The sequence below is a fragment of the Takifugu flavidus genome, chromosome 10 (assembly GCF_003711565.1).
Source record: "Takifugu flavidus isolate HTHZ2018 chromosome 10, ASM371156v2, whole genome shotgun sequence".
In the NCBI taxonomy this organism is placed as follows: domain Eukaryota; kingdom Metazoa; phylum Chordata; class Actinopteri; order Tetraodontiformes; family Tetraodontidae; genus Takifugu; species Takifugu flavidus.
In genome coordinates, this window is record NC_079529.1 from 1,866,965 (window position 1) to 1,887,285 (window position 20,321).

General features: G+C 49.8%; 1 protein-coding gene and 1 long non-coding RNA gene across 2 annotated transcripts in view; one reads left to right on the forward strand and one right to left on the reverse strand.

The window, feature by feature from the left end:
* The window catches only part of kcnn3 (potassium intermediate/small conductance calcium-activated channel, subfamily N, member 3), a 36,936-nt gene that overhangs the window by 14,682 nt on the left and 1,933 nt on the right, over positions 1-20,321 (reverse strand). The window contains 3 exon segments of the mRNA XM_057045134.1: positions 675-971; positions 9,796-9,891; positions 19,946-20,319. Coding sequence (XP_056901114.1) covers positions 675-971; positions 9,796-9,891; positions 19,946-20,319 — 767 coding nt within the window.
* On the forward strand, positions 876-9,196 carry LOC130532467 (uncharacterized). The gene is made up of 2 exons (XR_008952340.1): positions 876-4,521; positions 6,719-9,196. It is a non-coding gene; the product is annotated as an uncharacterized LOC130532467 (long non-coding RNA).

The following is a 20,321-nucleotide window of genomic DNA, read 5'->3' on the forward strand; positions in this document are numbered from 1 at the left end:
CCATCTGTCATCAGTTCCGGGCCCAGTAACCAGCCTGGGCCCAACTCTGGACGGGTTAAGCAGCTGATGGATGTGCAGCACTTCGATAGCAGCTTTACTACCCTTTGCTAACCTCAGTCTAGCCTGAGGGTCACAAAAGCATCATTGCACCCACCCTCACAACCTGCTGAACTGATCTTGAAATAAAAGCCCCCCCACCTCTCCTCCCTGCAGTCCCGCGCCTCCTGTTTTCACACTAACGATTATGCTTTATAGTTGTTTAAAATGAGGCGCAAATGGTTCATTGGCTGGCTGGCGTGCATCATCCGCGCGCTCGTGGTCGCCGGCCCATTTCGGTTGTTTCGCTTTCATGCCCCATTTCTGCCACATGCAATAGCGGCGTGCCATTTCGCACCTCCATCTCGTTGGATATCAGGAGCGAATCCTCCGCTGCTTTCATCTAATTCCCGGTGCAAGCCCGTGACAAAAGGAGGGGGCGGCGTTGAGCGGGAAGGTGAGATGAGACCGGCTGAATCGAAGGACGCGGCGCTGACTTGAGATTTTAACAAAGATAGAGGCGTGAATTGAAAGGAGCTGATTTGATTCACGGAATACTGCTCTTGACCTGAGCGCCGCACTCTCAAATCCATATGTGCACAATCAAAAATAAGGGGTGGCGGGGGGGGGGCACTGACCTTATTTAGGGCACCTATACTCCTGGAGGAGGCGTCGGTGAAGAGTTTGCTGTGCAGCAGCATGACCCTGGCAATGAGGTAGAGGCGCAGGAACATGGGAACGCTCAGCACCATGTCCAGGTCGGCCTCGGCCTGTGACGGCACGTAGGAGAAGGCCAGCCGCGCCCGCCACTGGAACTTGAAGTCCCCGGGAACCGGGTGCACGGCGGACACCAGCAGCTCCAGCGCGATCAGCAGGACCCTCTCCATGGTCATGGCGATGCGCCAGTCGTCCGCCCCGTTGTCGATGACAAACAGCTGCGGGGAGAGGGGAAAAAAAACTGGAGTGATGCTGGCTTTATTTTCTTTAGAGCGCCGCTCCAAACTGTTGCTCGTCATCCTCGGCCGCTGAGTGAGATTAAAATGAAGCAGCAGAAATTTCAAACAAACGTCTCACTGTTCATCTAATCAGTCATCTCTTCACTCTGGCTAATTTTAATACCACCTCCAGCACTTGCTGAGTCATCTAAAGTGGCAAAAACAATGTCCCTAATCATCAAATAAGCTTTGTCATTTAAGCACAGGCTGCCATGTCAGCATTTCTGCAGGCTAATGAGCCGCTTTAGCAGCTCCACTTTAATTGCAGCTTTGCGTCCCTGTTTGTTGTCGCCCTCTGCCCCTAATTGCTGTGGCAACTCTCCTTGTTGTCGCCCTCTTTATCAGAAATTGGTGAAAACCGGCCTCCTCAGACGGAACATCCCCTTTGAGAAGGACTTGACGAAACAGAAGAAGGCACAAAATCACCGTCGTGACCCTAAATTGAGTGTAAACAAGATAAAAATGCTCAAATAAAGAATATTCTATCAGGGACATTTAAACCTCGAATAATATTAATAGTGCAATAAAAAGGAGGCAGGTTATCAAGCATCTTATACAATCTTTTGAGAGAGAGCGATGGAAGTGGTATGAACACAGTTTAGCTAATCTGCTGCTGCGATGAGAAGCACCAGCGATCCCTCTTTACCATATGATTCATCTGGAGGGCTTTCAGCCCACGCAAACATTTATTTAAGAGAACAAATACAACAGGTCAAACGTCAGAACAAGTGGCCGTGACAGCCAGCTGCTCGGTGTCATCTCCGACCCACTGATGGAGGTGAGCTGGAGCCGCTGGCTCTTCTGCAGCCACCTCCAGGGCGCACACACAACAATGCGGGAAGCGCGTGTCTCCGTGTCTGCTGTTGGGTCGACATGTATGCCCACACGTGCACACGCGTGCCCGTTATCGTCTGAATCGAGGGTCAAACGCCGGCTCTCTAACGATTTCAATAAGTCCGTGTGCGTCTGTGTGTTTGTGTAAGCCTGAATGAGTTCGGAGGAGTGTGCAAACCCGGCCTCGTCATGGCGACCGTTGCTAAGGCGACAACATCAAAGAACAGCCAAGCTTAATGAGGATCCCCAGCGAGCGAGTGGCGAGTGAGAGAGGGAGAAATGAAGGAACGGCACCAAAAACAAGAGGAAGGGAGTGAGAGCTGAGATTAGAGGAGAGAATACAGGAAAAGGTGAGAGAGGGGGAGGGAGAGAGGCACTGATGAAGTACAGGGAGCACACAGGTTGCCTGACTATCACATCTAACATCATCTTCTGAGACGGGAGTGTGAGCGTGCGCTTGTGCAGCCCAAATGTGACTGAGAATTGAAAAGATGTTTCAGATAAGAGCGGGGCTCCGGGATGAGACGGTCGCTGCGGCTTTTGTGAGAACAAAAAGACCCGTCTCTCTCTTCTGAGCCTCAACTCGCTGGTTCCATTTATCTGTCTCGCAGTCAGAGATCAGCTGTCTTTTGTCTCTTTCCGTGTTGACATTTTTGCCCAACATTCACTCTCTGAATGACAACATCCCAAATCAAAATAGAGGTGATCCAGTTTGGGCATTTTTTTTTGCCACTGGAGGAAATGAGCGCCTCACCCTTCCTTCCTTCCTGTCCTCCCTCACAGTCCTGCTGTCGGTCTTTTCCAGGCTAAATCGCCACAAGGAAGCAATAAATAATTAAATTCCATTAGGAAAGTAATCTGTCAATGGGACTGAGTGAGTGCCACTGCCCCTACGCGACCGCTAAGGGGAGGGAATGAGGTGAGGGCGAAGGGGATGGTGCGTGCATCTGCATGAAGGAATTTGTGCCGCCAGCTTGAGAAGGGCTGGGGTGAAAGGTCGGGGGACAGAAAAGCTAAACAAACGAGACATCAAGAACAAGCCCGTCGGGAAAAATGGACGCGATTCGGGCAAAAAAAAAAAAAAAAGGGTTCCCAGCTCTATTTTAATGCAACGTGGCATCAGGGGGCAGAGGGCATTTGGCCAAAAAAGAATGTAAAACAGACAGGACAGAAGGAGGGCAGAGACGCGGAGCGGTCTGACAGACTCCAACAAAAAAAAGGAGGAAAAACACCACAGAAATGTGTGAAAACCACAGGACGGGGAAAATCTGAGAGCTCTTCACAGGTGGAGGTGTGAGGTCTCAGACGACACCTTCCACCTCCAGCAGCCCTGACCAGCTGCGAGGGTTCGTCGCCCCTCCATCTTTCCCCCACCTCCAACCAGGCCCGCCTCTAACCGGGCCAGGCCCTGCGGCCATTGTACCTCGGTAATCCTGTTAAGTCCCCGACTGCAGATGTCACTTATCAGGAAACCAGACGCAGCGCTGGTCAGAGCCGAGCACGCCAGGCCCGATTCGACACACGCGCGCCCCGACGCACACTTACAGGGAGAAAAAACGTGCCGGGTGAAGTCAAATCAGCCTCCTGCCGACATTTCCCACAGGAGGGAAAAGACTAAACTTCAATCTGGGACAGAGACGGCCCTAATCAGTGAAGGAGACAGAGACGGAGCGAAGAGCGAGGAGCAGGCGCGCATGCTCGCACACACAGTCGCACCTCTGGGGAATGTCTGGGTCCTGCAGCATGGAAATCCCTGGAACAGGCAGAAAACTGGGGCAACACACACACACACACACACACACACACAGAGGCCCATGAATATGCAGGATGCTCTGCTTTGCCTCGCCTCATAATTACTGCTGCGAGGGAACACCCCGCTGGCTGCTCCTACGTGGTCGAGGAAAAGGAACGACGGCGCGGTGGAAGTGAAAACGGAAGGACTGTGAAGTGCGAGAGAGGAGGAGAAGCCTCGCCGTCTGTGCGTGCGCGTGTGCGTGCGCGGCACTGCCTAGTCTGCCACTAGAAGGTCTAAAAACAGCAACTTGGAGAGGGAGGAGAAAAAGGATTCCACCGATGTTGTCTTGAGGCCAGGGATTTCCTTCATTCAAAATGCCAAAAAAAAAGAAGAAAAAAAATCAAAACCCGGTTGCTAAAAATGGTCAGAGGCCAGCGAGACGCTGCTGCCATCTGGCATCTTTGACATGTGTGCTTCCATTGTTATTCCAAACAGGTGCATATGATGCGAGAATCTGACATCACCGAGCCGCTGTCCAAGCATTTCAGCGCCACAGACAGGCGCAGTTTAGAGGACTCTATTTTGCCAACGCCATCTGTCGGGCCGCGAGCGGCCGCGGCTGCCAAGCTAGCATCTCCTTGATCAATGAACGGCTTTTAAAATTCCACAAAAGCAACCCAATAACGCGGTTCACTCCCGCTCAGAGTGCACTAATGGAGTGCAGTAATGTCTCCTTCTCACACTTTCGCTCTCGGGATTATTTGATTCATTTCAGCAATTCATGTTTTGTCTTTCGAGTTCTGATTTCTGCGGGTTTATGCACGGGAGGGGAGAGAAGGGTGGAATCCGGACCCAGACCCGACCTCCAGGCATACGGACATCGTGTTCCTGCAGCTGGATGCTACGTGGAAATGATCAAAGGTACGGAACCGTTACATTTATCACGATTACCCCCTGGAAATGCTTCACACGACAGCTGTTCTACACTATATTCCCCCTTAATCTCTGGCCAAACTCCGTCGGTGGGTACAATCCTAAATGAATCACACGCAGATGCATCAGCTGGCCTGTAAACTACAGCCAAATATCTCAGGTGAAACCCCCCCCCCCCCCCACACCAGAAGAACCAGAATATGAGAATATGAGAAAGCGATCCACAGAGTTTCTGACATCAGCATGTCCATCTCCAAGGAAACCAACAGAAATGTTTTATAGATGTAAAAGTTAGACAAACGCAGCGTTTTCTGGCTAGAGAGGTCAGATTTGGAGCGCTGACGCGGACAGGCTGGGATTTATCTCGGAAAGTTTCTGGAACCTTTTTTCTTCCAGACTTCCAGGAGCTGATAAGAAGGGAGGCTGTAGCCCCGCCCACATCATTTGAGGCGCGTTTAATCAGACTCCTCTGCTCGCATCTCTGGTTTTACCAACAGAAATGTTTGATAGATGTAAAACTTAGACAAACGCAGTGCTAAACGAGCTCCTTTCAACTGCGTTTATTTTCCCAGAGGAGCAGATGACACGTTCAAGGGGGGTATCTTCTGGATGCCGAAAACTTCCAGGCGTGATTGATGGAAGGCCGCGGTGGAAAAGAGGAGCGGTGAAAATGATGGATAAACACGTTTCACTTGTCTCATATTTCTCCACCGTGGTTCCCATTAAAGAGGCCGGCGGGCAGAGTGAGTCAGCTTTAATTACCTGTTCGAGGCCAGTTAATGAGTCGCAGTTGAAGAATCTGCTGCTGCGGCTCAAAACTAATATCTTTAATATTTATACAGTAACGCAAAGGCAAACAAGAGCGGGCTTTCCTTAAAATAACAACAAAGGGTTGATTTCTGCTGCCTGGGGCCTGAAGATTAAAGAAGGTTGATCTTGAACTAGTGTGGAGACATGGGGAGACTTTTATTTACTGCTGTAATTGGAGCCACTTTTACAAATGGATCCATCACTGTCGGGCGACGCAATTAATTAACTACAATTTTAGACATTAGAATATGACAGTGCAGTGTTTTATAGCTGTTAAATGCTTCGAGACAGTGTTAAATGTGATGGTGCTGCCAGGGTGTCTTCTCAAAGCGAAGGATGCATTTTCTGCTGGACTCCTGCGGTCCCCACACTGGTGGTAAAACCCTACGCTAACCTCTCCCTACCGCTCCTCTCCCAACACCCCAAAAAATGTGAAATTGAAGTAATCACAATAAAAACTCAGCGTTTTATACATGTAAACAAGCTTCTCAAGTCTGCTCGCGTGTGTTTAGAGGTTAAGACTCCCATCACAGCTCAAAACGCACAAAATTCACACACGCTTCTTGCCCCCCTCCGGCAGGGCCGAGTGTTTTTGTTCTTCCACCCTTAAACTATAATGAGGCCGGCACATTTGGTGCCAATAATCAATAAGAATCCCCATTTTGTTCTCTAATGATGGGGAATAAGGGATCGATGTGTAATTGATGGTGGGGTTTGGAGACCCCAGATTGATTGGAAGAAACAGTAGAAGTGATGGGGGGGGGGGGGGCGGGGGGGGGACAGAAATATGTGTGGTTTGATTGTTCAGGACTGACTGCACCCGTTACCAGGGAGGGGCCGCGGCTGTTGGGGAAGGGGGGGGGGGATTCCTTAACGCTGACTCACGTGGAGGGAGGAGAGTTGGGAAGAGAGGATGTGAAGAGAAGAGAGAGAGAAGAATTGGATGGAAGAAGAAGCAGACAGATGTAATCTGATAAGCTGGAGGGGGAAGCCGGAGCGAAGAACGGAAGAGAGAAGCACACAGATGCTGGGCGTAGTGAGAGATGAAAAACAGAGATGGAAGAAAGAGAGATAGCAGGAGAGCGAGAGAGCGAGAGAGAGCGAGAGAGAGCGAGAGAGGCAGGGAAGGAGAGAGGAGAGCGAGAGAGCGAGAGAGGTGCTAGAAATGCCAGCTAAACCTGATAATATCATTCAGATCTCTGGCAACTCTGCCTCTCCAACCGTCTGTGCAAATGCATGTGTGTGTGTGTGTGTGCGTGTGTGCGTGCGTGTGTGTGCTTGTAATATCCTGTTACATGCTGGGCAGAATTCTCAGGCAGAATGTGTCATAATCTGAGAGGGAGATCTTTATTGAACAATGCCTTTCATTTCACAGGGCACCGGCTCCGCCGGCGTGTACCTGGGGCTCGCCGTTTACGCCGCCAATAAAGGCCGGTGACAGAGCGCCGCGGCCCGGGCCGCTCCTTAAAGCAAACACGCTTTGATGCCAGCGGGAAGGGGATGAATAATTAACTAAATATAGACGGAATGAAACATATTCGCGCATAGGTTGAAGCGCCCTCGCTCAGCTTATATGGAGACGTGGCCCAGAAGCAGTTTGGCTTGATTTAAATTGGTTAGCCCCTCCAGCCCTGCACGCACACCACCGACCTGTTCTCCGGTCAAACCATGTCCTCCATCATCTATTTATCGTGCCACTTCTCCCACTGCAGAGCACCTACTGTACTTACTGGAGCTCTGGGTGCGTCGAGTGCTGTGCAGCCGCATTTCAAAGAGTTGCAATGTGACGCTTTGATTCAAGCCCCACCGGAAGATGGAGGTGGGGGTGGGGGTGGGGGTGGGCGGGCGGGTTGGAGAGCGGGGGGAACTTTCCTTTCCGCGTTGGACGCCGCTAATTGTAGCATTTTATTACATCCAGCGGCAGATTCGATCCGCATTTATTTAATATCACGCCACGTTTGTGGCCACATCCGAGTCGCTGTTCTCAGATTTCATCAGTCGATTGTAGTGCAGGCAGGAGAAACGCTGTCCGAAATTCAAAACACCCCCTCGTTGTACAGTAATAAAGCTGGAAACCAGGATTATCCTTTAAACCTCTCAGCTACCATTGGGGGGTAAGGGGGGAAAAAAAGCTTAAAACCCGTCATCATCCTCATCCAAGTTATTATCAAAATGATTTGGGGGTTATCTCGGCGGCACCTCCCCCGCCACCATTTCCACATGACGGCGCCCACGCGAATGAATAATAATAATAACCCCCCCCCCACCACCACCACCACCCCCACCACCTGATATCATTCATCCAGAGGGGAAGGATTCCTCCCAGAGATTAAGAGAGCACCGTTTCATCTATGACAGTCGTGTCAACGCGGCCTGACTCGAGCTAGAAATGCGACTCCAAAGTCCTGCGCGGGCGCCTGCATCGATGGGAGCTGCGCCGTGCACGTCAGAGGCACGGGTGCACGTGAGTGGATGCCAGCAGCCACCTGTTACGGACCGATTAGCGTGTGTGACCGCGTGTGACCGTGAATGAGCTCTGCGGCTATCGATCGGACCTCAGGATCCAGGCCTGGAACAGAAGAACATCCCAGAAAAACAAAGCGCTGAACTAATAGGTGGTTGGACGGACCAGCGCCAGCGCGGCTGAGTTGAGCTGGTGGGTGTAATAGCTGGTGTGGGGGGGGGGCTCGCTGGGCCTGAATCCTGCCATAAATAGTCAATGTGCGTCGACTGGAAACGGTTTCAGATGAGAACGCCGGCTAAACCACTGCAGCGCCGTTATCTTACCCAATGACAAACAGAGAAGCAGATATCGCCAAGTGGGGAAGCGTTTCCCGTCGATTTTTCCCGCCGCGGCGTGCGGGGGCGCGGCTGCGGCCTGTTTGTTGTGTGCGTCTCCTCTACGGGATGACAAGCGTGTTATCGGCTGATTGAGCGTTTGTTATTTGATGCGGAGCCATCTGGCACGAAGCCGCGCGCAGCGTTTGGCTGATCTGGCCGCAGCCCCCATTAATGCCATTAGCCGGCGGGAGCTGACGCACACCTGGGTCCTGTGGTCTGTCTCACCTCCCCCGGGGGGGGGGGCGAGGGCAGGGAGCGTGCACGGCGGACGCGGCCCAGATGTGCCTCCGTGCAGCTGAGGAAGACCACCCTTAGAGGCCGCGGCTGCTAATTCTGCTCCAGCGCTGACGGCTCGTGACAGGTCCACTTTTACAAAGGCCAGTTTCTTTTCCTCGTTAGGGGAAAACTGCCTCGCTGGGTCGGGGGAACATCGGCGGGGTCATTCTCAGCCTGATTGGGCGCTGCGGTGACATGAAAGCGGAGCCAGCGTCATCAAAGGAGACGAACTTGTAACAGACTGGAGTATTCCGATATAGTTAACGCGAGCAAGGCCTTCAGATGACCCAGGATATTGCTGCTTGTGAGTTCCGGCGCTCCTGGACCGTCGCCCTTAATCTAAGTTATTTTTAATCTTCTCAACCACCTTAAGCTTCAGAGCTTTTACTGCCCACAGTGTTGCTGTTGGTCCCAAAGCCAAAGAAAAATCCCAGAGACATTTATCATTGATCCTGGAGTTAATCACATCCCGACTACAAATCCCAGAATGCATTATTGAGCAGAGCAGGCTGCTAATCACTGGGGTGGACAATGAAACACTGACAAGAGTAGAAGACACTTTCCAACACAGGGTTCCTCCCAAAGACGTCAGTGGTGGAAGAAACTTTGATTTGATGGTGGAGAATTGTTTGTGTGCTAAATTGTTTCTTTTTGTGTTGTAAAGGTTTTTTAACCTAATGCACTAATGCAAACCAAACAATCAAGAAAATAAAATAAAGATTGAGGTGAAACTGAAGGGTTGATCTAGCGTCCTTTGGGGTTTATGGAACCAGGCCATTTCAAGTTGGGCAAGTGTTGAAATGAGGCCAATAACTTGACAGTGGAAAACCCCTCGGAGCAGCACGGACCTGAGGATAAGAGGCCTCAGACATCCCAAGATAAGCTGTCGACGCAGAGGGAATCAACATGGCGGAAGAAGTTGTGGGGAAGACTGTCAATACGGCTAATTCCATTAAAACTGTCCACCCGTTGCCTCTCCTGAGGGACGGACGGAACTCTTGGAAGACAGGTCACACACTCTTTAAAATGTCTTTAAACCCTGTCTGATTCACTGACCCCTTATTTATGAGCTTTGGTTAATGTGAACACTTTTTTATTCAATCTCTTTCCCTTTTTCTGCCATCTGATTTCTGTATTACAGCTAAAGTTCTTTTGGAGAACCTGTTTTTTTGTTTTTTTTTTACGGCTCCCCGACGTAAATGTGATTAAAACTACTCCCAACAGGGACATAAACCATCTGATCTACACTCTCTGGCCTCATTGTGGCGTGAATCTACCGAAGCGACCCCCGAAGTGCGAACCTGCCGTCTGTGGATGAACGTGCACGTGTGTTACCTGAACCTCCCGTGCATGGTAGGCTATGATGAGGCCCAGCAGAATGACTGTTGACAGGCTGATCAGACACTTCAGCGCCAGAGAATACATGGAGCTCTGTGGAGAGAGAAGAGAGAAGGGCGTCCTCGTTACACATGCTGCACAAACACACACACACACACACACACGCTGCCAGGTTGGACCCTTGAGGCCCAACGACACCCCCTCCTCGCTGCTAGAAGAACTCGTGAGCTCAACTTTACCCAGCAGACTTTTTATGTCTTGGAAGGAGTCGCAGTGAGTCGCGTCTGCACCATCGATATCGCTCCGAGCTTTAAATCCTCTGCTTGTCTGGTTTCATGGAGCTTATAATCAATGCACCGGGGAGTTTCCCGGATCAATACGACTCATAGCACTTCAGCGGCTTCTTTAACCCTCTCACCTCACACATCCAGAGAACAGCTGTGCAACTGACGCACGCAGGCACATCTGCGCTCTCAAGGCGGTTAAAAGGTGTTTGGGATCAAAGTCACTTATTCAGGCAAGGAACGCCACGCACGCACGCTGACGTCGGCCATGCGGACGGCGTCAGGAGCTCTTGCTGCTTGGAAAATGGCGAAAGGAAGAGCCGAGGCGCCGGTCACGTGGTGCAGTGGTCCAGGTGAAGCCCGTCTCTTATGGGGTATCTGCTGTAAGTCCGCCCGCCGTGGGAGGAAAACCTCCGAGTTTGTTCGTTTGCCCTGGACGCGCTAAGATCGGCGCCGTCCGAGGTGCTGATCCTGCTGGCGCTTCCATAACGTCATCCCAGGTTTCTCCTCCATTACGTCTGAGGCTAGCCGCACCGAGCCCTGATCTTAAGACCGGAACAGACCCCCTCCGAGGCCTGTGGACGGCAGAGAACTTCCAGGAGATGAACTTGTTGGATCGGCGAGAGCCTCGTAAATCTTCCCAATGCGGCGGCAGAAGACAATGACGGAATACAACGGGAAGAAGACTTGAACTTGAAGTCGACAGCGGGGATGATTAAATCGTCGGAATCATCCAAGCAATCATCCACAGCTTCGGCGCGGAATGAATGTCTGGTGACGCCTCCCGAACGATGACAACCAACACAAATGTTGCGATGATTACGGTCATTTTCTTTTCTTTCAGTAAAATCTCGTGCGTCAGAAAAGCTCGTCACCATTCCGGCCACCTCACGCTGCCCGTCAGCCCTCTTTTATCCAGCCTGAAATATTTTTAAGTGTCGGATCATTATTGTCACCAAATGGCGGGGAAGGAGTTTTCAATGGACGTCCTCTGGCGTGGCACCCTGAACGTCACCCATCGTGGTTTGGATTTATTCGGGGATATTTACTGGACGGCGATATGAGCGCCCTGTTTCCCGCGTTCCGAGGGTGGAGTTAAAACCAGCGTTTCACCCCCTTGGGTCTGTCCTCCACTCAAAACGTGCTCCCGAACAGCAAAGGTGTGGAGCTGGTTCCACTCCATCAATAACAAACACAGATCGTGTCTTCAGAACGGCGACTTGAACACGACCCGCGCGTGTTAAAACAGCGGCGCAGAGAAATGACCCCATCAGGCTTCGGCTGTGCTTTTTGGAGGAGTTATCAGTCTTTTTGGCTCCTTTATTGGATTAACTGACAATATGGGGGAAAAAAATATGGTTAATGAATACGCCCTGTCTGCTCTATTTGCCTGCTGCATAATGGCTCTAGAAGCTTCAGCCTATTTCCTTCCAGGAGCCTTTGAGGAAACGCTGCCTCGTTCCTCACAGCAGAGCCGCACACAGAAGCTTTTCCAGCTGATCTACGCCCGCTGGGCTCCAGCCCGGGCATTCATATCCTGGAATCTGAGCAAAAGGGGGCACACTGGTGTAAACTAGGTTTGGCTAAGTCTTCAGCGTCTGATCATTAGTCAGGAAAGGCAACATTTGGGAATCTACTGAGTGTTTAAAGGCATCTTTCACTGCACATGTTCCATTTCCTCTTTTCAGCTTTTAAGTGACACAGCTCTAAGAATCCATTAAGTCACGTTCTCTGTGCACGCAGGACTCTGAATCTGCGCTTCATGAATACATATTGCATGTGGGCCTCCTGGAAAAGCGAGTGTGGTACTTTGTCTGTTTAGTCTTTAAAGACAGACGATTTAATAACACACACAAACACACAGACGCACAAGCGTACGACATTAAGTGAGAGCCGCTCATTCATTCAGTCAGTGTGGTTTATTGGCTGCTGGGCAAACATCTTCTACCTTTAACTTCACACCACCTCGCTCTGTCAATTCCGCCCAAAGCCTTCGCTGCCTTTAGCACCTTCAGGTCTTTTCGTTGCCTCCACGTCCTCCGTCTCTCCTCTGCTAAGACCTCATTTGTACTCACCGAAGCAAACTGGGTCCAAAGGAGGCCAACGTGGTTGCGCTAATGAGAAAAATGCAGACTTATGGATTCCCGCAGCGGATCTATTTAAATAAACTCCGGCGTGCAACAACGAGATTGACTCGGAATTCACTTCCTCTCTCGCTGCCTTCACGTCCGCTAACTGCCGCCAATTTAGGCTTGTTTTCGGTTCCTGCGCGCAAGTTGTCAAGACCGTTTGTTTCCAGATGTTTGCGCTTCACTTGGTCTTTGACAATAATGACATTTGTGCAGGTAATTTCTGTTCATTGTCACGCTCTCATAGCAAATGCTAATGCTAATTTGCAGGCAGAAGTCTATTTATATCCTGGAACCGGAATCTGGAGAATCACCTGTTTGCTTTAAATGAATCCACCTTTCATTTAATTTACATTTTAGTCATTTAGCAGACACTTTTGTCCAAAGCGACTCAAGGTGAGAGACACAATCAAGCCACCGTGCAATTAAGACCTTCCAGCCCTGACAACCTGGTACAAGTGCAGCTACCAGTGCAGAGTGATGAAGGGGGAGTGAATATGGGGGATGAACAGAAGTGGAGCGAGAAGTGATAGGACGAGAAAGATAAGTGCCGTTAGGAGAGCAGGTGCTCTCGCAGATGCTGTGTCTTCAAGAACTTTATGAAGGAAAAGAGGTTTACCCGACAGAGCGTGGGAGAACGTTCCACCATAGGGAAAAAAAAGGATGAAAATATGACAATAGGACCTCAGGGAAGGTAAACAAGCTAGACTGCATCTAAAGATGTGAAACTACATACATTTAATGGAAAAGAATATTTTCCCGGCATGGGAACGGTCAGTTAGCCTAGCTTAGCATAAAGCATTGACCTAACATAAAACAGAGCCTTAATTTTACTAGCAACGCCTCTATTTAGCATCATCTTTAAGTCTTGTGATGTTCACTGGTGGTTTTTTTGGCCCTTTAATTCACCTGCAGGAGGCTAAACAAGCAACACAACCATGAAGATAGTTTGTTGTTGATATGATTCTAGATATCAAAAGGAGGGAGCGGGGCAGAACAAAAGAAACAAGATGGGACACCGAGCCAGCTGGGAGATGTGGCCTGCCAACCGTTGGTGGACAACAGGCTCAGAGGGTCAGTGGGTGGATCTCCCGATGACCAAAGCTGAGCAAGACTCGAAACTGGAGCTGTTTTCAGTTGTGGCGTGTTTATTTCTATTTGTTCGGTTTTGCTATCGATCAGCGGGACCCGACAGCTCGGTGGCCAGCGTGTGGACTTAGCAAGCTTTGTTTACCGCACGCGCGCCGGTTGAGGGTTTCCCCGACGTCCCCGCCTCGCCCATATTGACACAGATGTTGGAACAAGCAGACGTTGCTTAACAACACGTTAATCTAGCCGCGATAAGTCGCCGCACGCGGTTTCTAATGCATATGAATGTGTGCGTTTGTGCGCGCGCTCCCCGGCAGAGCAATACGTTCTCGCAATCAGTCTCCAGGGAAACGGGCAGGAGACAGAGGAGCGATGTCACCTTACCGGGATAAACACACAGACGCAGACACACACTCGACCACACATCATTACAGCCGCACACACTCAATTGCATCTAGACAATGGCGGATGTGAGCACACACACACACAGATCACTTTATCCAGGAGCGCTAACAAGACGGCGCTATATGGTGACCTGTAGAATCACACTTCACATGTGTGTGCACACAGAGGACGCCCCTCAGTGACGTGAATGATGTTTACGTTGGCGGCGGATGATGCAAGCTACAGCACACCTGGGTGTGTGTGACAACACACTCACAGGTCGAGAGCGAGGCAGCCTAGCCTTGTTACACTGAAAGAAACAGGCGCATTTGTAGCTGTTAGCGGCGAGGCCTGTGGGAGCCGCGGTCCCTCGGAAGCCTGCGATCGGGAAGATGAAGGAAGGAGAGGAGGAGGCGGAGGAGGAAGAGAGGAAGGACGGCGCCTCGTGGAAAATGCCGCCATGGCTGCTTCGGAGAATATGGTGGCAGTAGGAAAGTTGAATTCCCAAATGAGCTTCTGATACTACCGCGAATCCTCAAGCAGCCCTCAAGAGCATCCTTCCCAGGGAAGGTCGGCAAAGGTCTCCCGGTAGCGCCCGCAAGAAATGCCAGGGGCTGGGAACCGGGCCCTCGGTGATGGCGGTGGAAACTGATGTAAGCCCGCTGGGACGGCATCAAGCCGCCTGGGGAAGTGGAGATGTGTTTAAGTGAGAAACATAAACACTCTCACTCGTCGAGAGGACAAAAGGAAGGAAGGAAGGAAGCGAGGAAGGAAGCAAGGAAGTGAGAACGGAAGCTTCTCTGAAAACCCTGTGTAGGCTTGCACAGTAATGACGGCGTCCTCGCTCTCTGAATAGTCGATAATTTCAACATTTTATGGATAAAAATAAATGGATTTTAACCCTCATTTTGGACGTCAGCACAGTAAAGAAAGCGAGACCACAAAGATCTTTGTTTGAGGATAAATCATAAATAATTGTGCACCACTGACAGCGCTAACAGAACTGAACACACTGGCACCGATACCATCAACTCACCCTCGGATACTGATCACGTTCAATGGGTGATCACGTCACCACTGGCCACACTTCCTCGAACCAGCAGCTTCTTGGTGCCACCGGGGTGTGTGTGTGTGTGTGTGTGTGTGTGTGTGTGTGTGGGATTCAGTTTACAGGGGAGCTCTGCGGCTCACTTTAGCATAATCAGTCAGCGCTACGAGTAGCATGTTAGCTTAGGAAATGGAAGTTACATTGCTTTGAGTTATCAGGAGGCTTCGCGAAACACCACGGCAACTTCAAACCCGATGACACACACACACACACACACACACACACACACACACACACACACACACAACCAGACCGGGAGCATAAAATCATGCCAGCATTTTAAATAAAAGGACCCTCACCCGGACATGAAGGTGTCAAGCGTGCGCTGACAGTGCGCTGCCTCAGAATAGCCTCTGTTTCATTGCATCCCTGAATCTGTGAACATCGCTGGGGCCCCGCGGGGCCCCGATGGGCCTTTGAGGAGTGATCTACTGATCTGACAGTGACAGGTCTCATGCTGGGACCCGCTCTCTTGGCTCTTCCTAATAAACTCCATAATAGAAGCCATACAAGTGTTTTTACAACCTAACGCCATATTCTCGCCGCATGCAGGTCCTGGGTCAGCGGCCCGTGTGGGGCTCAGCGTTCCAGAGGCGCTCTCTTTTGGGAAAGCTCAGAATTTCAGCTTAAAGGGAATCATTGCACATTCATGAAATATTCCCTCATTGAAGATTCAGCGTATTTGGCTCAATCTCGCTTGGCTGGAAAGTTGTGACTGGTCGTTCACAGATTTGAGATTTAGAAGGTTTCGCTGTCTGGAGTCAGCAGCAGTGGGAGAGGAATGTGGATAGTTCTAATTACAGCTAAACTCGTTTTTAACGGGCGCAGCCGCTGTTGCTCAGGGTGGAGATAAGGCCTCCTTCAACAATGTCTTCAGTTTGCTTTTAATCTGTGATCAGTCTCCAAATATTCATCAGTGTTTAAGGGGCAACACCAAGAAAAATAAATGTGCATTTATGGCTAAAGCAGCTCCAAACACGGCAGATAAGACGAACTGGATGGCAATTATATGTAATTAATACTGTGCATCATTTAGCTCCAGACTAGTATCCATGGTTGTTGTTCTGAAGCCTCAGATAAAATAGTTTCTCGCATATCAGGCGGTTATTATTTGGAATCCATGCTTAATTGTAAAGGTGATCACAAAAGGTTTAGTTGCTGAGTGAAAGGGAAGGAAAGGGAAGCATTTTAATTGGAGCATTTTCAGTGGCAGGTTAAAGTATTTCTGAGCTGCAGCAGCCGATCTAAACCTAATTACACCAAAAGAAACATAAACACTGATGATTTGATGCTCCTTTTTATTCATTAAGTCGGAATACTCCTGAAACCAGGTTTATTACAGTTTTATTTGATCTTTATTGACCTTCTTTTCTTTACCTTGTTTAAAAACAGACCTGTTTGGGGACATTTAACCCAAGAACAAGTGACTCCTTTAAAATCTCATAAAGTTGACCTCATCTGGTTTTCTGCTTGACCACAACTCATCACACCTTTAAGCACATGTACCGAACATCCTGGTGTGGTGATCACGTGACAATCATGTGACCAGGACAGGAAGTGCCCTTCCAAACGGATGCTACCACCTGTATAAAAAGTCTTGATTTTCGATAGCAAAGGCCACATTTAACAGGTTCAGATCTTTAATAATGTGTCCTGTGTTGTATTAAACCTGTTCTGCTCATATTAGTTCATGAAATAAATATAAACAAATGAAATAAAAGGTCAATTTCTGCTATTAAGCAGTAAAACCTGCCACGGCGTTGTGCAACACGTCTAGCTTATTTTCAGATGGAGAATATATATTTAATGCCCAATGTAACGTATATATTTCAGCACAGACCTTAATTAAAAGGTATGTTAGTTAAATAAGCATTACAAATATGTTGTACTCGGTCTATAATAATAGTACAATAGTAATAGTAACAATATTAATGTGCTTCTAATACAAACGTGAGTACAGTAAACGAACCAAAGGCCTCCAAAACAACAAAAGTTCTGGGGTAAAGATGTTATATAATAATAATAAATATTATAATAATATTCCTCTGGATGAATTTGGCAAAACTCAACTCACTCGGTTGACGTCACTGTTTAGGAAAAACAGCCGTACTTCATCATCAGCCGTGCTGTAGTAGATCACTGGCCGGTTGATCCAGATTTATACTGCAGTAATGACACAGCGTGGTGGTGCGGTTGGAATTCAAAGGGCCCCCGCTGACGCCACGCTGCTGTGGTGGGCTGACAACTCTGAGAGAAAGCCAATTACCAAAAATGAATTGCAGCTAGGGCAGCATGTGGAGTTTGCACGTTCTCCCTGTCAGTGCCTGGGTCGCCTCCAGTTTCCTCCCACAGTCCAAAAACAAGAACATTAGGCTGATTGGGAGCTCTAAATTGTTCCTGGGTGTGTGTGTGTGAGTGTGTGTGTGAGTGTGTGTGTGAGTGAGTGAACAGTGTGTGATGGGTGAACCCTCCAGGCTCCAGCGCTCCCAGTGACCCAGACCAGGATTAAACCAGTGGTGACCAGAAGATGGATGGGTGGAAACGCAGCTATCCATCTGGATAAAGTCTGGTGGTGTCACATCTTACGCCAGTGAAGTAACATGAGGTATTTATAGCATAATGATGATGAACACTGGTTGGAAAGCCCCCAGTAAACTTGTCTTGGCCCCCGTAAACTGGACACGAGTTGTTAGAAAGACAGACAATATGAGAGGGAGACGTTTGCCCTCATAAAAATGAAGCAAGAAGACATTAAAGTTTACTTTCAGCAGCGGCTATGAATTTTCTTGGATTGCAAAAGCCTCTGTTGGACCCCACAGTCATATAATTGATCAAAAGACCTAATCGCTGTTTTTCTTGAGCGATTCTTCGCTCCTTCCACATCGAGGCCCTAGAGCTCCCACAAACTGTTGTGAGTGATAAATGATGAGCTGACAAACGAGGGACGCGGTCCTGAAGCAGCTGCTAGCAGCGCTCCACCTGCAGCCAGTCCAACCTGCACCGTACGAAGAGCGCGGCCGAGAATCTGGGACGGCGTCCCGTTCCCCTGATTAATCAGAGACGGAAGAGTCGATCGATGGCGACGGCTGAGAGGGAAACTGTCTCATGCATTCAGCTGAAACAGCTGATTTTTGCATGCTCATTCCTCTGAAACCTACAGTCACGGACACGATGTCCTCCTCTGTTTACACAAAACGCACGCACGTGCAGTCCAGACCCATTCTTACTCCTCCTTTCTATTTTGGGGAGCATGACGGAGCAGCTGGTTTGCTTTGGGAGAACAAAGAGATGGAGGTGCGGAGCGGCACCGCTGAGTTACAGCTCTGTTAGCGGCGCCTACGTCCATATATCGGTTCTCAATAATGAAACCTGATCGGCCGCCATCACTTTTTACCACGGCCCCCCCGTCAATAGCCGCCCCGCGGGCTCGCACCGCTGATAAGCCTGCGTCTATTTCCACCACGAGTTTGTTGGACGCGGGCGCAGTGACGGAGAGTCCAGGCCTGATTATCAGTAATCAATGGGGGGAATCGTTTAAGGTTTCCCCCTCGAATGCTTCAAAGCATTCACAGACCCCCCCTTCCCCCCCCCCGCGGTCCTCAACCCTGTCCGCCCTCTCATTCATCGCCACCCGTCCATCCATCTTTCACAACAACTGCAGGCTTCCGTCCTCCTCATTTATCCGAGCAAGGCCTTGAATTGCCCGGTGGCACTCCAGCATCACTTGGAGTTGAACCAAATCCCAAAATACGTACACATTAAAAACGAAGAACCAGAGCACTGGCACTCCATGAATAGGAGAGGTTATTTGATTGCGGCGTCACGTTTTCCGCTGGAACTCCTAATGAACCCGCGTTTGAAGCTGCGTATTGATGGATTCGGCCCGATTCTGAACGGATTGGACACAGCCGAAGAAACTACATGGGACTTTTCATTATCGCCATCCTTTTTCTCCTCTACTTCTTTCATTTCTCACCCAACCGCTTCTCTCTTCCGATCACACTCCCCCAGTTTGACGCCCACTGGCACCGCAGCGGAGTGAGAGAGAGACAGAGAGGGTGAGAGAGAGAGACAAAGGGAGAGAGACACAGAGAGAGAGGGAGAGAGGGGACAAATGAAAAAAGGAATCAGCGGAGAGTTGAAATAAAAGAGACAGACAGAGACTGAGAGCATTACCGGGGTGCCCTTTCCCTTCAGGAAAAGGTCGACTGAGAGGAAGAAAAGAGACGAACAGAGACTGAAATTCGAATTCTTTTTTGTGCCGTGAGATAGATAAAAAAAAAATTCTAAAACTGTCTTTTGAAAAGTCGAGTGGGAGAAAGAGGTGTGGAGGAGACAGAGCCAGACCAAAACAGAAGAGGCAGAGAGAGGGAGAGAGGGAGGGAAGGAGCTGGAGAACACAGACTCCAAACAGTAACTGTGAAAACACGCCCCATCTTCCCCTTTTAATAGCCTAATTTAAAGGCAATTACCTGTCTAGCTTTGCACAATCACTGCCAGGCAGCGGCGCAGGAACCACTGATCTTATTTGCCCAAAGCCTGGATGAGGAGCGACAGGAGGACAGAAGACCCATAAAGGTGGGAGTGAGCCTGGCTCTGAGGCTCGGCACCCTCTGGCAAAGCACAGCCGCACACGCTCGTACACCAACGTGACCAAAATAAAGGGGCAATAGCAGCCAGGGGCCAATTCTGCTTCTTACACTTCCCATTATACAGCCAAATGAGCCCTGGCCTCCTGCTGCTAATGCCCCCGCGTCCCTGCATGGCCGTTAGATCACCTCGGAGTGGCAACTGTCATTTCTGATTGTTTCAATCCACAGCCTGTATTAAGGTGCACAAACGCTACATTTTAGCTACGCACACTAAGGTTTTTTGATCTGATTTAGTGACTATCTCATCGTCTTCTCTGGTCATAGTGTATTTTCAGTGTTTTCTCAGATATATTGATGACTCTCTGGTTCCAGCTTGCTACTATACAACCACTATAGCTTCAGACATCTTTACATCCTTAGCTGCTTTCACTTCTTCTCTAAAGGTCACTAAGGTTGGCAGACTTGACAAAGAAGACTAACACTACCCAAATCAATGGAGGTGACCTTTGTGTCTAAAACCGTACGAGAGCGGCCTTAATTGGCCCTCGTGCGACCCCTCACCTTGCTGTAAACGCCCCAGGACAGCTCCGTCTCAATCACCATCACGACGATGCCAAACATCCCGAAGATGAGAGCGTAGTCGCTCAGCCTCTTCCTCTTCTCGAAGAGCGCCCTGCGGTGTCCTAGTTTATAGCCAATGTTTTGGTTCTTCCTCTTGTGGGCCTTGGAGGTGCTGCCCCTGGCCCCGGTCCCCACGGCCCCGGCCGCCCCCTGCCGGCTGCCCCTCCCCGCCTGCACCCGCCTGCTCTCCACCAGTGCGTGGTTCTGATGGTAAATGGACATCTGGTTGGACGTGGAGTCGGGGATGTCGTACCCGCCCATGAGGTACGGCGAGTCTTCTTTGGATGAAATCACAATCTCCGGGGGGCTCTGAATT